Raw genomic sequence first — 22083 nt, forward strand, 5'->3', positions numbered from 1 at the left:
TTGGGGGACCAGTGTGGGGGATGCGTCCGGGTCTGAGGGACCCCTCAGGAGGGACTGCGCTGGTCCTGATGGGAGACACTGGGGGCTGGGCGGCAGGAGGCTGTGGAGGAGGGAGAAGCGGGCAGGTTAGGGTTAGGTGCTGAAGGCGGAGCCTGTCAAGGACATCCAGACGCCTGGATCTCTGTACTCCGGCCACCTCGGTCACCCGTAGGCAGGGACACGGTAATATTAATATTAATCCTCGCTATCTGTTCCATGAGCCACTAGTCTGAGGTCCCACAGCTGCTAAGCCCTGCATCCATATTTGTCCCTGTGGGCTCGGGCGTCCCTGGATGTGCACCCGCTGCCGCGTCTTCCTGCCTTTCTTAGCGACTCAAGCCCGGCCACTGGCGGGTCTGGCAACTCAAAGCCTAAAGGAGCAAACAGATTTTAATAGTCATGATCATAACAGGCAAAGACGGAAATAGATAAAAGGGGAGCCGGAAGCTGACCTTACTTTGCCCCCATCTGACCCCCAGAAGCTCTGCAGAACTTACTGAGCCCCTGCTGGTCCCACCCCCACATTGTAAGGGGAAACTGAGGCCCCTGGCTGAACATCAGTTTCTCCTTGATGGGTAACTTCAAGACATCCCCTCTGTTTGCTGCCTTTCTCATCGTTTTCCCCTGGGCTGGTGGATTTTGTCTGAAACATAAGCCAGCAAACTTAAGTCCCCCTGCCCCCCATCACCACCTGGTAGCCACCGACCTGTCCCTCTGCGTCTTCCCTTCAGTTCCCTTTACCTCTTGCCCTATTTGTAGGGTTTTCAGCCCACGTCTCCCCTTCTTCTACCTCTGTTCTGTCATCCCCCCCCCCCCGCCCCGCGTCTCCATGGGCACCTGCCGTCAGCGCACCCAGCCTTTACTGACCTGGAGGTCCTTCATAGGTCTTTCTGGTGCCCAGAAAATTCTGGGCCTGAAACGGAGGTCCAGCAAGTGGCTCCCAAGGATACCTCGGTGTCAGCATCCTGGACAATGTGCAGGAAAATGACACACAAAAGAAATAACCCCCACACCCCACGGGGGCTGAGTTCTTTCAAACTGAAGAGGCTGCGTGGCCTGGGGATGAGGGGATGTCCCCTGCAGGGACAAGGCTGCACAGTCTCCCAGCCCCCCCCCCCCCCCCCCCCCCCCCCTCGTCCAATCCCTTTGTGTCTTCCAGTGTGTCCCGTTCACTGTTATCATTCTCAGTCTTGAAATCACGGTTGCCACCATGGTCCTTGCCTCCTGCATTTTAAGTACAATGTTGCCTCTCCCACTTGGCATTAGAAATAAATGGAATCAGGGGCACCTGGGTGGCTCAGTCGGTTAACCGTCCGACTTCGGCTCAGGTGGTGATCTCACGGCTCGTGGGTTCGAGCCCCGCATCAGGCTCTGTAGTGACAGCTCAGAGCCCAGGGCTTCCTTCTGATTCTGTGTCTCCCTCCCTCCCTCCCTCCTTCCCTCTCTCTCTCTCTGCCTCTCTTCCCTTCTCCCACTCGCAATCTCTCTCAAAAATTAATAAAACCCGGGGTGCCTGGGTGGCTCAGCCAGTTACGCGTCTGACTTCGGCTCAGGTCATGATCTCGCGGTTCGCGGGTTCGAGCCCCTCATCGGGCTCTGTGCTGACAGCTCCGAGCTTGGAGCCTGCTTCCGATTCTGTGTCTCCCTCTCTCTCTGACCCTCCCCTGCTCACTCTGTCTCTCTCTCTCAGAAATAAATAAAACATTAAAAAAAATTTTTTAAATAAATAAAACAAAAAAAAAAGAAAGAAAGCGAATCAATAGAGGCACCGCGCCTCCCTTCCCCAGGCAGAGGCACTCACGCAGTGATATCTGGCCTACGGGTCCCTGAGGCTGGAGGCCCCAGCTCCAGAAGTGGGGTGAAGAGCCAAAAATCTCCACTGTTGCCTCAAAGCCCTCTCAAGAGACTGGCGGAGTTAATTTCACCATCTCTCCTGCATTTGGTGGTAAGGTGTAAGGAAGTAATGGGGGGAAAAATACAAAATGAATTAAAAAAAAAAAGTAATGGGAAAAGCTGTAAAATTTGTTGGGGTTTTGTGATGTGTTCAAAATGGAGGGCTATTGGGGCCCCTGGGTGGCTCAGTCGGTTAAGAGTCGGACTTCGGCTCATGTCATGATCTCACGGTTCATAGGTTCAAGCCCTGCATCGGGCTCTGTGCTGAGAGCTCAGAGCCTGGAGCCTGTCTTCAGATTCTGTGTCTCCCTCTCTCTCTGACCCTCCCCTGCTCACGCTCTCTCTCTCTCAGAAATAAAGAAAACATTAAAAAATTTTTAAAAAATGCATACAAGGAAGTCCAATGCAGGGTAGACACAATGGTCTCCTCAATTGCATCGCTCCCCAGAGGCCGACCCTGAGAGGAGGTTCTGCAGGTTCATGGCTTATTAGAGAGGTGATCCCATGAAGCACCTGTAGGGGGCAGGAGAAGTGAGGCAGGGAAGGGGAAGCGGCCCTTAAAGGGTGACACTGCGGGGTCACTGGGCTCAGCTGGGGGACATCTGTGAGCAGCATCGAATGTGTGTCTGTTTTCCTAATCCAGGGGCGAGGGAGCTTCACCACTGATGTACCCCCCACCAGTATGGCTTGAAGGCTGCCCCCAGGGCACATGTGGGCTGAGGGGTCACAGCCAGCCAGCCCTGGGCTGCTGGCCAGCGTATGCAGAAATGACAAACGCCACGGGGCCATGAGCAGGTCACCAAGAGCAATTTCTACTCTTGTTAAGAGCCAGCCAGATGCATGGGACGCCTGGGTGGCTCAGTCGGTTAAGCATCCGGCTTCAGCTCAGGTCAGGATCTCACAGCTTGTGAGTTTGAGCCCCGCATCAGGCGGGCTCTGTGCTGACAGCCTGGAGCCTGCTTCAGATTCTATGTCTTCTGCTCTCTCTGCCCCTCCCCGGCTTGCACTCTCTGTCTCTCTCTTTCTCTCTCTCAGAAATAAATAAAACATCTTTTTAAATGTTTTTAAATGTTTTATTTATTTCTGAGAGAGAGAGAGAGAGAGAGAGACAGCGTGAGCAGGGGAGGTTCAGAGAGAGAGGGAGACACAGAATCTGAAGCAGTCTCCAGGCTCTGAGCTGTCAGCACAGAGCCCGACACGGGGCTCGAACCCACGAACCGTGTGATCATGACCTGAGCGAAAGGCGGACGCTTAGCCAACTGAGCCACCCAGATGCCCCCCAAAAAGTTTAAAAAATAATAAAAAGAACAGCCTGATGCAGACCAGTGAGAATAGTTCGAAAGCAAGGAGAAGAATGATGAGAATATGCTTTGCTGTGACACACATTGAATACTTCTTTTGGGACACAGGAAACAGTAACAGTCACTGGGGCCGAGTGGGAGGCACTTGTTGGCTGGAAGAAGGTGGGAGGGAGACTGTTCACGTCTCCCCTTCTGTGCTTTGTGAATATTGCACCACGTGACTGTTCCACCTCGTCCAAAAAACCTTTTTTATTTAGACCTTTATTTAAAAAAAAATAGAAGTGACACGTGCCCCTTTTGTGCGGAGACTGATTCAGTTGCTAAAGATGATATTGGAGTCTTTAATCGAGTTACAGCCAAATTGGGGGCGGAGCAGGCCCGTGGGAGATTCAGAAGAGCAGATGATTCAAGTTTGTGAGGGGCGCAACCAGATGCACTGAGCTCCGGACCCACGCGCTCCCCCCGGGGTGGGGGAAGGGTGACGGCAGCCGGGGTTTGTCCAACTCCAGTGGGGACCCAGAACTCCGGGCACGGGCTGTGAAGGGTGCCACAGGAGGCAGGGCGGAGGCCCCCAGCTCGCTGCTCTGTCCCTGAGAAACCTCACCGAGCCGGGCACCTTGCCGTTCTGTGCGTCGGTCACTTCCAGCATCATCTGTCAGGTTCAAGAAGCGGTCTTGGAGCCCGTCTTCGTGACCCCGAGGAAGAACCTATAATTACGACAAGCCAGACGATGACTCCGCAGAACGGAACTCACATCTTGTGTGTGTTATTTTGGCAAAAGACGTGCAACATGTTAAGTTACCCATCTTAACGATTAACTTTTTTTTTTAATTTTTTTAATCTGTATTCATTTTTTTTGAGAGACAGGGTGCAAGTGGGGGAGGGGCACAGAGAGAGGGAGACACAGAATCCAAAGCAGGCTCCAGGCTCTGAGCTGTCAGCACACAGCCCGACGGGGGCTCGAACCCACAAACCGCGAGATGGTGACCTGAGCTGAGGTCAGACGCTTCACCGACTGAGCCACCAGGCACCCCCCTCCCCCCACAATAACCATCTCTCTGGGCATGATGTGGTGCCATTTACATCTTTTGTCTTGGTGCTTAAGGAAAAAGACCGGGCCAGCGTGTGGGGTCTAAGCTCTGGGAGCAGGTGGTTTACCAGCTTCTGTGAAGCCGTGGAGTGGCTTCCAGAATGCTTTCAGAAGGAGAAAGCATTGCCTGTTTCTAGGGGTGTTTCCCATCCAAGGCTTGGGCCCAGGAACTGCTGTGGGGCCATGTTCAGGCTTGGGAGGGGGGGCCCCGCAATGGGCAGGGGGCTTCCTGAACCCCGGCTTTGGCTTTGAGATGGGAGACAACATCTCTCATTCATTCATACGGCCCTTCCACTGATATTTATTGGGCATCTACTGTGTGCTGGGCACTGGCCGGGGCTCTGGGGACATAGCCAAGCACCAAGCAAAACCCTTGTCCTGTGATCCTGGCACTTGAGTGGGGACGTGGACAAGAAATCCCGAGTGAGCATTGGCGTTGGAGGCAATGAGTGCTGTGAAGGAGGACAGGACAAGTCAGGGAAAGGGCAGCGAGAGTGAGGCTCTGTTTACTCAAGGTGCTGATTGCCATCTCTTGTCACCGCACAGTGGGATGCTCTGTCCTGGCCCCCTTTGCGGGGGTCCCATGATGCGTTCTGGCCAATGCGCTGTGGGCAGAAGTCATGTGTCTCACTTCTGGGCCAAATTATATAATCGCCAGTGCAGGGCCCCCCGGAAGCTCGCTTTCCTCCTGCCACGAGAGCGGGACATCCAGATGGTGGCTCTTCCATCAGCCTGAGTCCCTTACTAATCCTGATAAAACAGAGCTTCCCTGTAAGGGGCGTGTTGTGTGAGTGGGGAACAAACTATCGAGATTGAGGGGCCATTTGTTACGCGGCATCACCTACCCCAGCCTGGCTGATACAGGGGCTGTGGCTAACAGCCAAGGAGGGACATTTGAATAGAGAGCTGAATGAAGTCAGTGAGAGCGAGCTGAGCAGGTATGTGAGGGAATAGCATTCCAGAAAGAGGGAACAGCCTGTGTAAAAGCCCTGGGGCTGGAGCTGGCTCAGTGTGTTTGAGGAACAGTGAGGGGACCTGGGTGACTGGAGCTGAGTGAGTAGGAGGGAGGTAGGGGGAGGTGAGGGCCTGGGGGTGACTGCCTGAGGGCAGGTCGTGCAGGGCCTTGGGGGCCATGGTGAGGAGTCCAGCTTTTACCGCGAGTAAGATGAGAGCCAGGGGCACCTGGGTGTCCTTCAGCATCTGACTTCGGCTCAGGCCATGATCCCATGGTTCGTGAGTTTGAGTCCCACATCGGATGAGCTCGTGCCCCATTTCTCTCTCTCTCCCTCCCTCTCTCTCTCTCTCTCTGCTCCTCGCTCACTTGTGCCCCTCCCCCCGCAAAAAACAAAAACAAAAACAAAAAAAAGATGAGCAACTTGGAGGGTTTTGAGCCGTGATGGGCTAGAGTAAGGGAGGCATTTAGCACAAGCCCTGGAATATCAGAACTATTCTAGACAGTAGCCATGGTAACCATGATTCCTATCATGTTCATTATTTCGAGAGTTGAAAGGGAGCCTTCAGGTGACTACTCTCGTCTCCACAGCTAAAGTGCTGTGGGGCAAAGGGCTGTACCTGCTTTCTGGTTGTTCTTTTTTTTTTTTTTTAATTTTTTTAATGTTTTATTTTTTTCTGAGAGAGAGAGAGACAGCATGAGCAGCGGAGGGTCAGAGAGAGAGGGAGTCACAGAATCCGAAACAAGCTCCAGGCTCTGAGCTGTCAGCACAGAGCCCGACACGGGGCTCAAACTCATGAACCGTGAGAACTGAGCCACCCAGGCGTCCCTCTGGTTCTTCTTTAGAAATGACTGCTGGTCACTCGACCTCAGGGGCTGCAGTGTGAGTGGCTCAGTGGGTTGAGCATCTGGCTGTGGCTCAGGTCATGATCCTGTGGTTTGTGAGTTCGAGCCCCATGTCTGACTCGGCACTGACAGCTCGGAGCCTGGAGCCTGCTTCGGGTTCTGTCTCCATCTCTCGGCCCCTCCCCTGCTTGTGCTCTGTCTTTCTTTCTCTCTCTGTCTTTCAAATATAAAGTAAAAAACAAAACAAAACAAAAATTTTAAGGTAAGCATCCAACTTTTGGTTTCTTTTTTTTTTTTTAATGTTTTTTATTTATTTCTGAGAGAGAGAGAGAGAGAGAGCATGAACAGGGGAAGGTCAGAGAGAGAGGGAGATATAGAATCTGAAACAGGCTCCAGGCTCTGAGCTAGCTGTTAGCATAGAGCCGGATGGCGGATTGAACCCACAAACCGCGATATCATGACCTGAGCCGGTCAGACGCTTAACCCACTGAGCCATCTAGATGCCCCATGAGAACTTTTTTTTATGTTTATTTATTTACTTTGGGGGGGAAGGGGCCGAGAGAGAGAGAAGAGAGAATCCTAAGCAGGCTCCACACTGTCAGCACAGAGCCTGATGTGAGGCTTGACCTCACAAACTGTGAGATCATGACCTGAGACAAAATCAAGAGCCGAGTGCTTATCTGACTGAGCCCCCCAAGCTCCCCAAGAACCTTTGACATCTACTGTCTTAGTAACTTTCAGATACGAAACAGGGTATTATTAATTCGAGTCGGCACGCTGTAAGTTACATCTCGGCACTTACACTTTTAGTTTCTTTGAATTGGATCCAAATAAGGTCCACACCTCAAAGCCCCTTGTCATGTCTCCTAAATCCCTTTTATTCTAATCCAGTAGTTCTCAAATTAGAGTGTGCGTTAAAATCCTCTGAATATTCTGTTAAAGCAGGGAGGCTGCGGGCCCCACCCCCAGGGCTTCTGACTCCAGATCTGGAGGGGGCCCAGGGATCTGAATTCCAAACAAGCTCCCAGCAGATGCTTCAGAATGTGCTCAGAAAACCCACCACTCTGGGTCCTTCCTCCTCGTCTCCGAACCTCACCCCCCACCTTTGACTTGTGGCCGAAAGAGCTAGAGGGTAGGGAACGCCATGCCTTCTGGATTTACTCAGCTCCGTCGCATTCCCTTTATCTTTTTCTCCCTCCCCCCTATTTCCCGTAAGTCACTTTTCTCAGCTCTACCTGTACCTTAGAACTCCCTGGAAGCTTTCACAAACTACCCAAGCCCTCCTCCCCCTTCTGATTTAATGGGATTGGGCTGTGGCCTGGGCCTGGGGACTCTTACATTTACCAGATGATTCTAAGGGGTGGCCGTGGGCACTGCTGAGAATCAAGACACCAAGGGGCTTCATCCAATGACCGCAGTCACCTGCACTGGTTCTTTCACCAAGGATTGCAAAATGGCAGTTTAATCTTTTCTTTTGGGAGGATTCTGAGCACGTGTGATGTTTGCTGCGATCACTTCTCACTTCAGGAAGGAGCACTCCCACCTTCCCTTGGAGCCAGCCTCTCAGATTTCCATCCCTAAGCCTGGCGGGCAAGTGGTCTCCATCAGCCAATCAGAATGCTCCGTCTCTCTGTCCCAGGCTTTGGTTAGGGGAAGGGTTAGGGCTTGGGCCTGGGACCCAGGCTGGTCAAGGATACTGGGCTTGGGGACTTTGGGTAAGGGGACCGCTCCTGTGAAGCTGACCTCACCTCACGAGGTCAAGATGGCAGAGCAAAGGCACGGAAAGCAGTGAGAATCCTGGGACGGTATGTAAGTCCCGGGACCCGGGTCACTCTTGAGCTCTGCTGTTCATACATTCACTCAACAAACGTCTGGGGAACACTTGCTAAAAGTCAGAAATGAACTATTTTCACTCACGACACCCCTGGCACTGTGTGTGTGTGTGTGTGTGTGTGTGTGTGTGTGTAGGGGTTTCACAGCAAACAATTCTCTCCAGGCACCAACGGGGTGTCCTAGAGTTCAATTCCGACACTAACTACCCAGAGTTTGAAGTAGTCCCACTAGACTGCCCCCCACTTCAGATGCAAGTATGGGGTCCCTAGGTGACCTATACTGTCTCACTTGGCCCCCAACCCAAATCAGAGCGTTCCGACAATCCCCCCTCCCTTTCAGGCTTGATAATTAGAATGATTCACAGAACTCAGTAAGCACATTAGCTACTATTGTTAGCTAATTATGCAGTTTTTAAAAAATTTGTTTTAATGTTTTATTTGTTTTTGAGAGAGAGAGTATGAGCAACAGAGGGGCAGAGAGAGAGGGAGACACAGAGTTTGAAGCAGGCTCCAGGCTCTGAGCTGCCAGCACAGAGCCTGACGCGGGGCTCGAGCTCACAAACTATGAGATCATGACCTGAGCCAGAGTGGCATGCTTTAACTGACTGGGCCACCCAAGCGCCCCTTAAAAGTAGGCTTCAGGGGTGCCTGGGTCGCTTAGTCGGTTAAGCGTCCGACTTTCACTTAGGTCATGATCTCGCGGTTTGTGGGTTCAAGCCCCGCGTCGGGCTCTGTGCTGACTGCCAGCTCGGAGCCTGGAGCCTATTTCAGAGTCTGTATCTCCCTCTCTCTCTGACCCTCCCCTGCTCACGCTGTCTCTCTCTCTCCTAGAAATAAATAAAAATATTTTTTAAAATATTTAAAAAAAAAAAAAAGTAGGCTTCAAGCCCAGCATGGGGCCTAACATGGGGTTTGAACTCACAACCCTGAGAGATCAAGACCCCAGCTGAGATCAAGAGTCAGAAGCTTAACCAACTGAGCCATCCACCGGTCTCAAATTATGAAAGGCTCTAAATCAGGAACAGCCAAATGGAAAAGGTGCACAGGACAAGGTATGGAGAAGGGAACTGGTGTGGGGGGCGGGGGGGGGGGGACCGTGTCCTCTCCGGGCGCGCCGCCTTCCCACCTCCTTAATTGGCCATTGGTGATTATTAACTCACTCAACAGCTCCAGCCTGTCTCCCCTCCCGGGAGGTCAGGGGGCTGGCTCAGTTCCCCGCCCTCTGCCCTCTACCCCAAAGCACACAAAAGACTCTAGTCACTCCAGAGATCCCAAGGGCTTTAGGAGCTGTGTGCCAAGAACCCCAAGACAGAGATCTAATATTTCTTTTTTATTGTGTCAAACAGGAACTGAGCTGGGTGTGGTGGCGAAAAGTAAAAAAAAAAAAAAAAAAAGAAATAATAATGCCTGCACTTGAGGAACTGACTTCATATGGAAAGAGATGCTTGTTTAAGTTAAACAAGTATGTGATATAGTAGTTTCCATTCTTGGGGCTGAGAAGAGGGACACAGGGAAAGGAACATTAAAAATGCTGCAGAGAGGGGTGCCTGGGTGGCTCAGTCAATTAAGCGACCGACTTCAGCTCAGGTCATGATCTCACAGTTCGTGGGTTCGAGCCCCGCGTCGGGCTCTGTGCTGACAGCTAGCTCAGAGCCTGGAGCCTATTTCAGATTCTGTATCTCCCTCCCTCTCTGACCCTCCCCTGATCATGCTCACTCTCTCTCTCTCAAAAATAAATAAAACATGTAAAAAAAATAATAGAAATGCTGCAGAGACCCCGATCTCTCTGCCCCTCCCCTGCTAGCACTCTGTCTCTGTCTCTCAAAATAAATCAACATTGCGAAAAAAAATTTCTTTTAAAGAAATGGTGCAGGGAGGTTACAGTACTAAATGCAGGGAAGGGGGGAAGAGGGGATGGGAGTCAATGAGGAGGTGAGATTTGCACAAAGACCTGAAAGAGGGGTTGAGGGAGAGGAGCCATTTGACTTCAGGCAGGGGGAATAGCCAGTGCAAAGGCCCTGAGGCAGGGGCCTGGTGTGTTCAAACAGCAGCAAGGCCGCTGTGACTGCAGCAGAGCAAATGTGGGGGGCAGGTGGGAAGAGCTGAGGGGAGGCAAGTGACAGGTCAGATCACGTAGGACCTTGTGGGCTGCAAGGAAGACAGACATTTATGCTGAGTGGGAGCCATGGAGGGTTCTGAGGAGAGGAGCAATGGGTATTCACAGGCTCCCTCCAGCTGCAGTGGGAGAACAGATCATCTTATTAGGACTAGTTGGGGCCACATTGTCCCCCCCACCACCACCATGTAGCAAACTTTCCAGGGCGAAGGTGGTGGGCATGAACCCTGGCTAGAGGCAGCCCCAGACCCGGGCCTCTCTAGCCTCATTCCGTTTCTGTGCAGCATGCGTGGCCCTTGACCGAGCTTCTACTTGGCCATGATTCAACCGCTCTCTTCCTGGAAATCACGTTTCACTAATGGAAATACACAGAGCAAGTGCATCTGGGCATAACGGCTTTATTTTCTCTTGTGGCTAAAAGTGCTCATCTTTCCGAGCGGACCTCAAAGAATCGCTTACTAAACAGGAGAACCACATCCAGTAATACGAATGACCAAGTCGAGAGCTCACGCCGTAGTGTTTCAGGATGGAGGGGAGAAGCCACTTTGCAGAGACCAAGTTTCACCCCTTACTTGCCTTTTGGAGTGGGGGTCGGAGAAAAAGATATAAGGAGCTGGATCCCTGGGGAAGCCAAAGAAATAAAGAAGAGAAAAACAGCGGACCTCCAAGCCCCAAACCCTGGTCACAGCAATGGAAAGACGAGCCGCTAAAAGCCAACGGTAAGAATTCAGGACCCAGCCTCGGGCCACCTCTCCGGACCTCACTCTCCCGGGAGAAGTGGTTTTCCCACAGCCTGTGGCTTCATTTTTGCTTGTAAACTCAACGATTCTCCATCCCACCCCCCACCCCCACCCACGCCCGTGAACTTCGAGGACATTGGTTTTGGTCCCCAGAGACCATCGTGAGTTAAGCCTCCACCCAAAATTATAAAATAACAACTTGCCTTATTTTTAGAAGGAACAAGCCAAAAAAAAAAAAAAAATCCCTCTCCTACATAAACCTAGTTTTGAGAAAACCCAGTCTCTGTGCTGCTCAAAGCTAGAGTGTTCAAAACTCTTGGTAAACACAAGGCTTAGCCCACATCAGGTCCAAGACACAAGTTGGTTCGTCCCTTTGAGAATAGCGCTCTGATCTACCATTGTCTTGGTTTTTTTGTTTTGTTTTGTTTTCTGGCAGCAGCTTAAGCAAGTGGGCTAGCCCACAGAACCTTCACAGCCCCTGGGGCCTCTTCCCAGGCTTTTTCCTAGCTGCCTTCATTTCTCTTTTACGCTAAAGCATTGGACATGTTTGCCTCTGCCCCAAACATTCCCCAAACACACTGTGCACGTTTCCAAAAGGTTTTCCGTTTCACCACTGTTGTCTGATGGGTTGGCTTGCAAAGATACCCTCGCTTTGAAGCTCTGAGGGGCCGCCCTTGGTGTGGGATGAACAGAGCCCTCTAGAAAGAGAGTCAATCCAGAGCTTCTGTAAAGGGAAGAGCTGAGTTCAACTTGAAGCAGATCTTCCTCACGTCCAGCAGGAGGAGGCTGAGATCTTTAAGGCTACGGGAAGTCGTTTTGGTGTCTGGGGCTGGGAGTGGAGAGCGGACCGTCTGTTCAGGCCATCGTCACAGTGACTGTCAAGTTGTGGGGGGTTAGTGGGTGTGACGGGGCACAAACAGGTACCATGCCATGGGAGTTTGACACTGAGTTGGGGTGGGGAGTGGAGGTAAGAGGTGGATCCTCAGACTGCACCACCCCGCTGGCTGGGGACCCCAGTCAACCAGGGGGACTGGTTCCCAGCTCACCCCCAAGCTTTATCTGTGAATCGCATGTGGCAACAACTATTACACAACCCTGCCTCCTCGCCTCTTCCGCCCCAGCCCTAAGGCCTCCCTTAGAGGGCCTCTTCCATTAATAGGAAGCATCGCATTGCTGGGCCCCGCCACTGATATCACTCAGGAAATGGACTCTGGGTCCTCAAGGGTCCTCGACGGGGAGGAGCCCAAGTCCTTCCATCGGCCAGCGGCCGGCGAGGGCAGGCTGTGGGAACCTTGCTCAATTTCCTTTTCTGGCAGGATGTAAGATGTGGAAAGCCCTTGCTTAAAACATCGCCAGCCAAACGGGGTCTGGGAGAGGCAGGTGTGGGCAGGAGGGCGGGGGCTCCCGGCTCTGAGGTGAACTCCTGGCAAAGCGCCCCCAGCAGGAACGCCCGGGGTTGGGTCATTCTCCGCCCAGCCTGATGCGGCGCATCGTTCTAGAAGTGGATCCGGGGATGAGAGACGTAGTGAAGAGGCCAGAACAGTGGCAGGGGTGTGGGTGATGCGGAATACTGGGGAGGCTCAGAAGGCACTTCTGGGGTCCCTGAAGCTGGGTGGGGGCAGGGGACGGGGGGTGGGTGGGGGGTTCTGACTCCCTGTCCCTGCAGAATGGGAAAAGCTGCTTTAATACTGCGTTCACAGGCAGACGAGCGGCAGGCCAGGAGGGAAGGGTCTGCGAGGGCCAGAGTCACCTCCCTGCCTTGGAAGCTTGAGGCCTGGGGGTCGGGGAGGGTTGGGGGCAGGCTTGGGGCCACCCCGGAGGGACCCTGAGAAAGGAGTCGCCTTCCACATCTCCGAAGGAGAACTCTGAGGACTCACACCGCAGGAGGAAGAAGACAAACCAGCTTGTGAACTCCAGGCGGCGCCTGACATGGAATGGCCGAGAACAACAGTTCTAACCCAGAAGGCACTGTGGCCACCCCTCCACTAGACCGGGGTGGGACCCGCTGCCCTCGCTCCCTCCGTGAAAATGCTCGAAAAGCAGCAAGCTCGTGCACGTCACCATCTCCAGGCCCCGCCTGCAGGGCAGAGTCCCCAGGGTCTGGGGCCTGTGATATAAGGCTGCTTCCGGCAAGATGGCGGCCATGGCGAGAGAACCAGCCATGCGGAGGGGTCGGGGTCAACGGCTGGCGGGAGGGAAGGGGGTGCCCTGAGCTAGGAAACAGCCCTTGTGGCTCATGCCTCAGTCACAGTCCCTGCCGAGGCAGGAAGGGGTGGACAGGGGCTGGGGACCATCTCTAGCAGCTGCAGCCGCTGGGCTCAGGGGCTGGGGTGTCCCCCAAGGCCGGGCCTTTCCCATTGCTGCCCGGACTGGAGCTGGGTTCTAGGGACTCATTCATCTTCTCACAGATGATGTCCACCAGGCGCTCAAAGACCTGCTTCACGTTGATGTTCTCCTTGGCGCTGGCCTCAAAGAACTCGAAACCTGGATGGACACAGGGTGGGAACACCAGTAAGGCGGGGCTGTGGCTTCACCCAGACGTGGCTTCCAAGCCCAGGCCTGCCCTTCATGCACTCGCGGGACCTCGGCTCAGTGCCTTGATCCCTTGAAGCCTCGGTTTGCTCGTCTGTAAGATGGGAGCGAGGCGGCTGCCGATGAAAACCTGTGGGGGCAGCCCCCCACCTCCACCCCGGGTGGATTAGTCTAAGAATCTCTCTGTCACAAAGCAGGGGCTGCAAGAGTCCAGCAAGCAATGTTCTGGGGCCTGGCCCGCACGTAACGATCGGCAGGTTTCCCGGGGTCTGTGGGGCAGAGGCGATGCTGACCGCTCTGGGCCCACAGACCGTGCTAAAAATGGTAATAAGGAGAATAATAAATGATCATAATAAGCAGTGTGGACTTCATGCCTACTGTGGGAGGCCCTTTTCTCTGCATTTTATGCAAATTAACCCATTTCATGATGCCCTGACGGTCATGCTGTTAGAGTCCATTTTACAGATGAGGAAACCAAGGCACAGAGAGGAAAAGCTATCAGTCCCAAGGTATCACGTGTGAGAGCTGGGATTCACACCCAGGCTGCCTGGCTTACATGACAATAGTTAATAAATATGAAATACATATTTTAGGTCTAAATTAATGAATAATAATAAATATTCCTATGGTCCCACCTTGGGCCTCAGGAGGGAGGGCACGCTGGCTGACTCCTTCTGGGGAAGGGGACACGAAGTTCCTTTGAGTATATATATTTTTTATTTAACGTTTATTCATTTTGGAGAAACAGACAGAGCGTGAGTGGGGGAGGGGCAGAAAGAGAGGGAGACACAGAATCGGAAGCAGGCTTCAGGCTCTGAGCTGTCAGCACAGAGCCCGACGCAGGGCTCGAACCCACAAATTCTGTGATCATGACTTGAGCCAAAGTTGGACGCTAAACTGACTGAGCCACCCAGGCGCCCCAGGATTTTTTTTTTTTTGAGATTTTATTTTTAAAGTTATCCGTACACCCAACGTGGGGCTCAAACTTACAACTGTAAGATCAAAAGTCATATGCTCCACCAACTGAGCCAACCAGGTGCCCTGGAATACATTCTCAGCATCAAAGAGACCAGCATACCTTGTCTCTCATTTTAAAAAAGCTTTGTCCTGGGGCACCTGGGCGGCTCAGTCGGTTAAGCCTCTGACTTTTGGTTTTGGCTCAGGTCATGATCTCACGGTTCGTGGGTTTGAGCCCCGCATCGGGCTCTGTGCTGACAGTGCAGAGCCTGCTTGGGATTCTCTCTCTGTCCCTCCCCTGTTCTCTCTTTCTCTCAAAATAAATAAAACTTGAAAAAAAAAATTTTTTTTTTTAAATTTTTTTTAATGTTTTATTTATTTCTAGGAGAGATAGAGAGAGACAGCGTGAGCAGGGGAGGGTCAGAGAGAGAGGGAGTCACAGACTGAAACAGGCTCCAGGCTCTGAGCTGGGAGTCAGCACAGAGCCCGACGCGGGGCTCGAACCCACGAACCGCGAGATCATGACCTAAGCGACAGTCGGANGCAGTCAGCACAGAGCCCGACGCGGGGCTTGAACCCACGAACCGCGAGATCATGACCTAAGCAAAAGTAGGAAGCTTAACCGACTAAGCCACCCAGGCGCCCCTAAACTTGAAAAAATTTTTAAAAAAAGCTTGTTCTCCCACATGTGGAAGGTAGTAAATATACTTTGGGGACTTCCCTGTCGTCCCTTAGCTACCTAAAATTAAGGGTGTAGTGTACCTGACAAGGCTTCTTGCACCCTAAAAGGCTGGTTCAGGCTCTGCCTACAGGTCTCCGACATGTCCACACCCACCGTACCTGCCAAGTTGGGCCAGAAATTCAAACGCCCCCATTGGACCCACAGCACAGGGCAAACGGGCCTCTCTCCCAACCCCGTCATGCCGTGCTATAAAAATGTAATTGTAATTAAATAATCATGTGTGTAATTATCCATTTACTGTCTGTCTCCGCTACTAGAATGCCAGCTCCAAGGTAGAATTACTGTCTGCCTCTTCCAGCGTCTGGCCCAGAGCAGGTGCTCAGAACCTAGTTGCTGAATGAATGAATGAATGAATGAATGAATGAATGAATGAATGGCAGAGGCAGGGCATGAACTCAGATCTCTTATTCCTTTTTTTTTATTTCTAGGAGAGAGAGAGAGAGACAGCGTGAGGAGGGAAGGGTCAGAGAGAGAGGGAGTCACAGACTGAAATAGGCTCCAGGCTCTGAGCTGGCAGTCAGCACACAGCCCGACGCGGGGCCCGAACCCATGAACCGTGAGATCATGACCTAAGCGAAAGTCGGACGCTTAACCGACTAAGCCACCCAAGCGCCCCTCAGATCTCTTATTCTGAGCCTAGTGATTGTCAATCTCACCCCATTGTCCTCTTAAGCAAAACTGGCATTTCCTTATCTGTGTGCGGCTCAAACAATCTCAGGTTTTATTCTTAATACTTTTTTTCCCCCTGATTGTAAACATTCAGTGGAGAAATCCACTGAAGAAGTCAGAAACTCCTGAAAAACATCAGGACAGAGAAGCTATTTGTGATTTTATCATCGAGAAACAATTACTATTGGTGTTTTGGTATTTAGCTTTCTGCTGTATATATATTTTTTAACACAAATACACAACTATTGGGGTTGGGTCTGTGTGTGTGTGTGTGTGTGTGTGTGTGCATGCTTGTGCGTGTAGTTTTCTTGTTTTTAATTTTTGAGAGAGAGAGTGCAAGCAGGGGAGGGGCAGAGAGAAGAGAGGGAGAGAGGTCGAATCCCAAGCAGGGTCTCTGCGCTCAGCATGGAGCCTAATGCAGGGCTCAAACTCAAGAACCGTGAGATCAAGACCTGAATCGAAATCAAGAGTCAGAGGCTTAACCGACTGAGCCATCCAGGCACCCCATGTGTGTATTCTTTCCCCTGCAAAACTGGGCTCAAATTCTGCCTACTGCTCTGTTCGTCGGTATTTTAAACTTAATGACAGATTAGGAACCCCCTACGGCCCCCTCACTAGATGTTCCCTGGGAGGTGTGGGCAACATTCAGGAGGGTTCTAGCCCATGGCTGGGTCATAGCTCATTTCCCCGGTTCCAGGAAAACTGGGGATCTAGCCCCAGGCTGCAAAAGCTGACCCCCCAGCACACCTGCAAATGAGAGCCAAGCTGGAGACACAGCGAACAAAGGAACAAGTTAAATGACACCACGAGGGAGCAAAGAGGCAAATCTCAAATTGGAAATATTCCATGGAACAAAAACCCAGTTTGTCCAACAAATAGATGGTAACAAGGAAAAAAGAGAGAAAGAGAGAGGGGGGCACCTGGGTGGCTCAGTCGGTTAGGCAGCCGACTTTGGCTCAGGTCATGACCTCACAGTTCGTGGGTTCGAGCCCCGCGTCAGGCTCTGTGCTGACAGCTCAGAGCCTGGAACCTGCTTCGGATTCTGTGTCTCCCTCTTTCTCTGCGCCTCCCCCGCTCATGCTCTGTCTCTCTGTCTCTCAAAAATAAATAAACATTTAAAAATATCTATATGGTAGAGCCATGATTTAATACAGAGAGAGAGAACTGTTATAGTCCAGGGTCCCTGACTTTTCTCTGTAAAGGGCCAGATAGTAAATATTTTAGGATTTGTGGGCTGTTATGTGAAGCCTAGAGTTTTATGTACAAAGCATCAACAACAGTTCACAATCACACTAGCTAACACCCAGATACAATCTACATGCATGCCAGGCTGTGATAACTGCTTCGTCCATCATAACTCATTTAACCCCCATGACAACTGGATGAGGTGAGGCTGTTATTAAATCCACTTCACACAGAGGCAGTGCAGGCCCAGAGGGCTTAAGTTACCAACACAGGATCACCAAGTGATCGAGAAATAATACGAGTTAATGTTCAAACCGGACAAATGTTGGCTTATGTCATCTTTCTAACAGCGCTAACCATTTTCACTGTTTCCCAGGTAGAGAAATGGAAGCACAGAGAGGGGAGGCGATGTGTCCAAGGTCACACAGCTAGTGGGTTGAGGAATGGGAGCCTAGCTCCTGAGTGTGGGTCCTTAACCCACCTTCCCCTATAGTGGTTACACTGTCTACTGCAAGGGGAGTCCTGGGGAGGGGTTAGAATCCTAGAATACTCCAGGCCAGATTTCCTTTGAGCTTAAATTTCCATTTGCCTGATTCAAAAAGGTAGGCTGAAAAAAATCCTCCTTCCATCCTAGCGCCCTGGTCCCCAGTTCTCAGACACACACAGGTCATCACCGTTACTAGATCCTTCTGGATCCTCCCAGAGTTTCTTCAGGTCAACATAAATATATATCCTTATTTTTACCCTTTTATACACGAATGCAGGGGTCAGAAAACTTCAAGTCACAGCCAAGATCTGGTCCATTGCATATTTTTATAAATAATGTTTTGATGACAGTCAGTCACACTCATTCACTCATTTTCTCTGGCAGCTTTCAAGCAGAGCTGAGTGGGGACAGGGACCCCAGGGCTGAAAATATTTCCTATCTGGCCTTTTAAGGGGGCGCCTGGGTGGCTCAGTCGGTTGGGCGTCCGACTTCAGCTCAGGTCATGACCTCACAGTTCGTGGGTTCGAGCCCCGCATCGGGCTCTGTGCTGACAGCTAGCTCAGAGCCTGGAGCCTGTTTCTCGGATTCTGTGTCTCCCTCTCTCTTACCCTCCTTTGCTCAGGCTGTCTCTCTCTCTCTCTCTCAGAAATAAATAAAAATTAAAAAAAAAAATTTGCTGGGGTACTTGGGTGGCTCAGTTGGTTAAGCAGTTAAGCATCCGACTTCGGCTCAGGTCACGATCTCACGGTTCATGAGTTCAAGCCCCGCGTCGGGCTCTGTGCTGACAGCTCAGAGCCTAGAGCCTGCTTAGGATTCTGTGTGTGTGTCTCTCTCTGTCCCTCCCCTGCTCACACGCTGTCTCTCTCTCTGTCTCAAAAGTAAATAAAACACTAAAAAATTAAAAACAGCAACAACATTTGCTGAGCCGCGGACTAAAGGAAGCAGCCAAGCCCACTTTCCTGCAGTTTGCTTTTCCCACTTCCGCATAGAGCCCAGAGATCTTGCCATAGCAGAGCATGCTTGCCCCTTTTCACCCCTGTGTAGTATTCCACCACATGACTATGCTTTATGTTTGGCTGCTTCCCCCACTGTGAGACATTTAAGAGGTTACCAAGCTTGCCCTCAAAATCTGATAAACTTGCCACTTCCCATGTGGGCGGCCCGTTTGCAGGATAAATTTCCGGGAACGTTTTGGGGCAGGGAGGGAGGGAATCTCTGTAACCGAATTCTCTGAAATTAAATGCGGAAGGTGGCATACATGTGGGTATTTTTCCGAGCGGATCCTCAAAGCCAAAGGGTTGCTGACTGTGGTTGCACCTGGAGCCCAAGGGTGGGGACTGGGGTTTGGTCTGAGAGGTCCAGGGCCGGGGGCCCCGGGCTGGGCACTCACCGAGGTCATCAGCAAGCCTCCGGCCGTCCTCGGTAGGCACAACACGCTCATCTTCCAGGTCGCACTTGTTCCCCACAAGGATGACCTGAGCGTTGTCCCAGGAGTAGGTCTTGATCTGTGTGGCCCTGTGGAGTGGGAGGGCCATTAGGCTAGAGATTAAGGGCCAGGGCCAGAGGGCGACGGCCAGGGTGTCCGCGGTCACAAGCACTCACCAGTCCTGCACAGCGGTGAAGGACTCCTGGCTGGCGACGTCATACATGAGCAGGAAGCCCATGGCGCCGCGGTAGTAGGCTGTGGTGATCGTCCGGTAACGCTCTTGGCCCGCCGTGTCCTAGGAACGCAGCAGGGTCAGGCGACGAGAAGCTACTCTGCTCGCCACCCCACCCCTGCAGGGCCCTAAGCAGGGCATCACCCCGTGCTCAGAGCCCGGGTCTGATGGAAGACATCGCCCTGCCCTTGGGGAATTCCCAGGTGGAGGGGTCAGCGCCTCTCATATTTGTAAGCCCCTTTGACCTCATCTCCGAGACCAAACTTGGCTCACAGCCAGCTGGGCCAGACAATACCATCGTGATGAAGACATCCTGGTGCTACCATGACAATCGTCACCTGCAGCCACACTGGGAGCATGAGCCTGTCTCTGAAGAGCACAGAGGCTCAGTGGGGGGACCCTGGGGTCGCCCCTGCGATGGTACCCAAACCTCTTCCCACCTTTGGTCACCAGGATGTCTAATGCCTTGATCGGCACCATCTGCCCCTCAGACTCCACTGGGCAGGGCATGTGCCCCTCATCCTGATGAATTCAGCCCATAGATAATGTCCCCCTCCTCTTCACGTCTACCCCTAGCCCCCTCCCCTCCCCCACCCTGGACCCCCTCCCCACAGCCCTGCATCGTATCACGGACATTCTTGGAGGGACCCCAGGCCCTCCCGGGCCTGCAGACAGACTTCTGTCCCCTGCCACAGACCCACGGCAGCCGCCGGGCCCACCCAGATCTGCAGCTTGATCCTCTTGTCGTGCCGATAGACCGTCTTGACCTTGAAGTCAATGCCCACGGTGCTGACAAAGGCAGGTGTGAAGGAGTCGTCCGCATAGCGGAACAGGAAGGACGTCTTGCCCACGCTGCTATTGCCAATGAGAAGCAGCTTAAACATGTAGTCGAAGTTCTGGTCTGCTGCATCCCGTGGGCCACTGGGGGGTTCTCCGGCCGATGCCATCTTGGCAGGGAGCCTCCTGGGGGGGAGGGGGGCGGGGCTGAAGCCCTGTAGAACAGTAAAACACCAGGAATGGCTCCAATGTACACACCAGACCTGGATTCAAATCCTCACTCTGCCACTTGGAGGCTAAGTGGCCTCAGATGCATCACTTGGTCTCTGTGGGCCTCAGTGTTCTCTTCTGGAAAATGGGGACATTTAGCAAGTGCAAGGGCCCAGGTGATGGGGGGGCACATGGGGAGCCTCCTCTGGCCACTGAGGAACCAGACCCTGCAGAAAGCCTGGGTGTGGACTTTGCCCCACAGCGAGCAGCTGGCCCAGCCCAGGTGTGAGTTGGGGGGAAGGGGGGGCCTGCCAGCTGGTGGATAGAGCCTCCCCCCCTCAGGGCCTGGGTGTTGACTTTGGCAGGGACACCTGCCGTGACACCCCCCACCTTCCAAAGCAGAGTTTAACCCCATCCCTGACCTCCATGGGGAAGGGGGTTTCAGAGGACACAGCCCAGGCTTAAAGCCCAGCTCTCCCCCCAAATGGGTACTGCCACCTTCTGTTTGTCAAAGGGGTGGGCCTGTCTCCCTAGAGGCAGGGCTGACTCACCCCAGCCCCAGCCCACAGAGGCTGCAGTGATAGTCCCCAATTCCAAGGAAGCCACATAATAAGAACCTTACCACCACCCCTCCACCCCTGACCCTTTGCTGGCAATCTGTCCCCACAGTTGGGCTGCTTCACCTGCGTCAGGGACACCCCCTTAGCCCTCACTACCTTCCTAGGCCTCAGTTTCCCCAGCTGTCCATGGCTACTCCCTGAGAGGCACCATGAGGCTCCTGGAGGCCTGGCTGAAAGGAAGGCACGGTGGCGGAGGAACCCTTCGCAAAGCTATTTCTCAACTGCCTGTGGGGCTTTCTCCCATTTTAAAAGAGGACCGAACCTGGGCGCTTTCCTGCCCAGCCCTCGGCCCCACCCGGTGTTCCGGGAGAACGAGTTCGAGGAGGGGAAGACAAGTGGCAGGAAGCCTTTCCCCATGCTGGGCAGGGCCGCCAGGCTGGGGCCCTTACCCCACCCCCAGCCCCAGCCCACCTGTCGGCCGGTGCCACCTCTTCCTGACCATCTGCCCACCCTCGCTCACGCCTGACACTGGATAGGGGTCCCCGGCGGACTCGGCCCAGTCCCCCTAGTGGATTCGGGGCGCCCCCGCCGGTGCAGGGGGGCTCAGGCGCTTCCTCCCATCACCATATGGTCCCATCTCCTGTTCCCAGCTGGACTCTCCGCCCCGCCCGCGCCCCATTAACGCTCCCGGAGGAGCCCAGCTGGGTGGGGGCGAAGGAAGAGGCGTTTCCCCTCCGTTCGCCTTTGTTCCCCCGGCCCCGGGCCTTCCCTCTAACCCCTCAGCCCCCCAGACCTGCTGGGAAGCGGATGTACGGGGCAGGCTGCGCTCCCACCGAAGGGGTCACCTCGCTTGAGGGAGGCGCTACCCGCGGGCGTTCGTCCTCCGAGCTCGCTGCAGCCTGGCCCCAGCCCCGACGCCGACCCCGCAGCCGCCGCCGATGCCACCGCCGCTGCCCGCAGCCACCCGGATCCCGCGCCGGCTCCGCCCAGGCGGGGGAGGAGGGGCCGCTCCCGGGAGGGGGCGGGGCGGGGCCGAGTCCGGGGCGGGGCTTGTAAAAGCGGGACTGCGGGGGGGGGGGCGGGGAGAGCCGCGGGGGNCAGCAGACTGACATTTGGGCAGCGGGGACCCACACCAGCATATGCCCCGATTCTCTGACGGGGGCCGGTTGGTAGCCTTGGCTATTGAGCCCCACTGCGGGGGGGGGGGCGGGGAGAGCCGCGGGGGGGGGAGCCGCGGGGGGGGGAGCCGCGGGGGGGGAGAGCCGCAGGGGCTGACGGGGAGCGGCGTCGGGAAGCAGGGGCTGGAAGCTGCCCTGAGCTAGAAGCAGTCTAGAACCCTCCCGTCACCAATAAACTTTTCATTCTTCCTAACTACATAGAGCTCCTACTACGTGCCATAAGTGAAGACCGTAGGATCTGGAGTCAGGTTCAAATCCCTGCTCCATCAATTTCTAGTTCTGTTTCACTTGGGACGCGTTCCTCAACTTCGCGGGCCTG

The 22083-nt window shown here is 53.5% G+C and overlaps 1 protein-coding gene across 1 annotated transcript; it reads right to left on the reverse strand.

The window, feature by feature from the left end:
* Positions 1-10451: 10451 nt before the first annotated feature.
* Positions 10452-21507, reverse strand: RAB3D (RAB3D, member RAS oncogene family). Its single transcript, XM_039251063.1, has 5 exons — positions 21380-21507; positions 19759-20031; positions 18984-19102; positions 18772-18896; positions 10452-13293 (listed from the first exon to the last, which is right to left on the reverse strand). Exons 2-5 carry the CDS (start codon positions 19984-19986, stop codon positions 13106-13108), a joined length of 660 nt encoding a protein of 219 aa, XP_039106994.1. The 5' UTR covers positions 19987-20031; positions 21380-21507; the 3' UTR covers positions 10452-13105.
* Positions 21508-22083: the final 576 nt, after the last annotated feature.

Source organism: Hyaena hyaena, unplaced genomic scaffold, assembly GCF_003009895.1.
Source record: "Hyaena hyaena isolate Hyena2069 unplaced genomic scaffold, ASM300989v1 scaffold_392, whole genome shotgun sequence".
Taxonomy (NCBI): domain Eukaryota; kingdom Metazoa; phylum Chordata; class Mammalia; order Carnivora; family Hyaenidae; genus Hyaena; species Hyaena hyaena.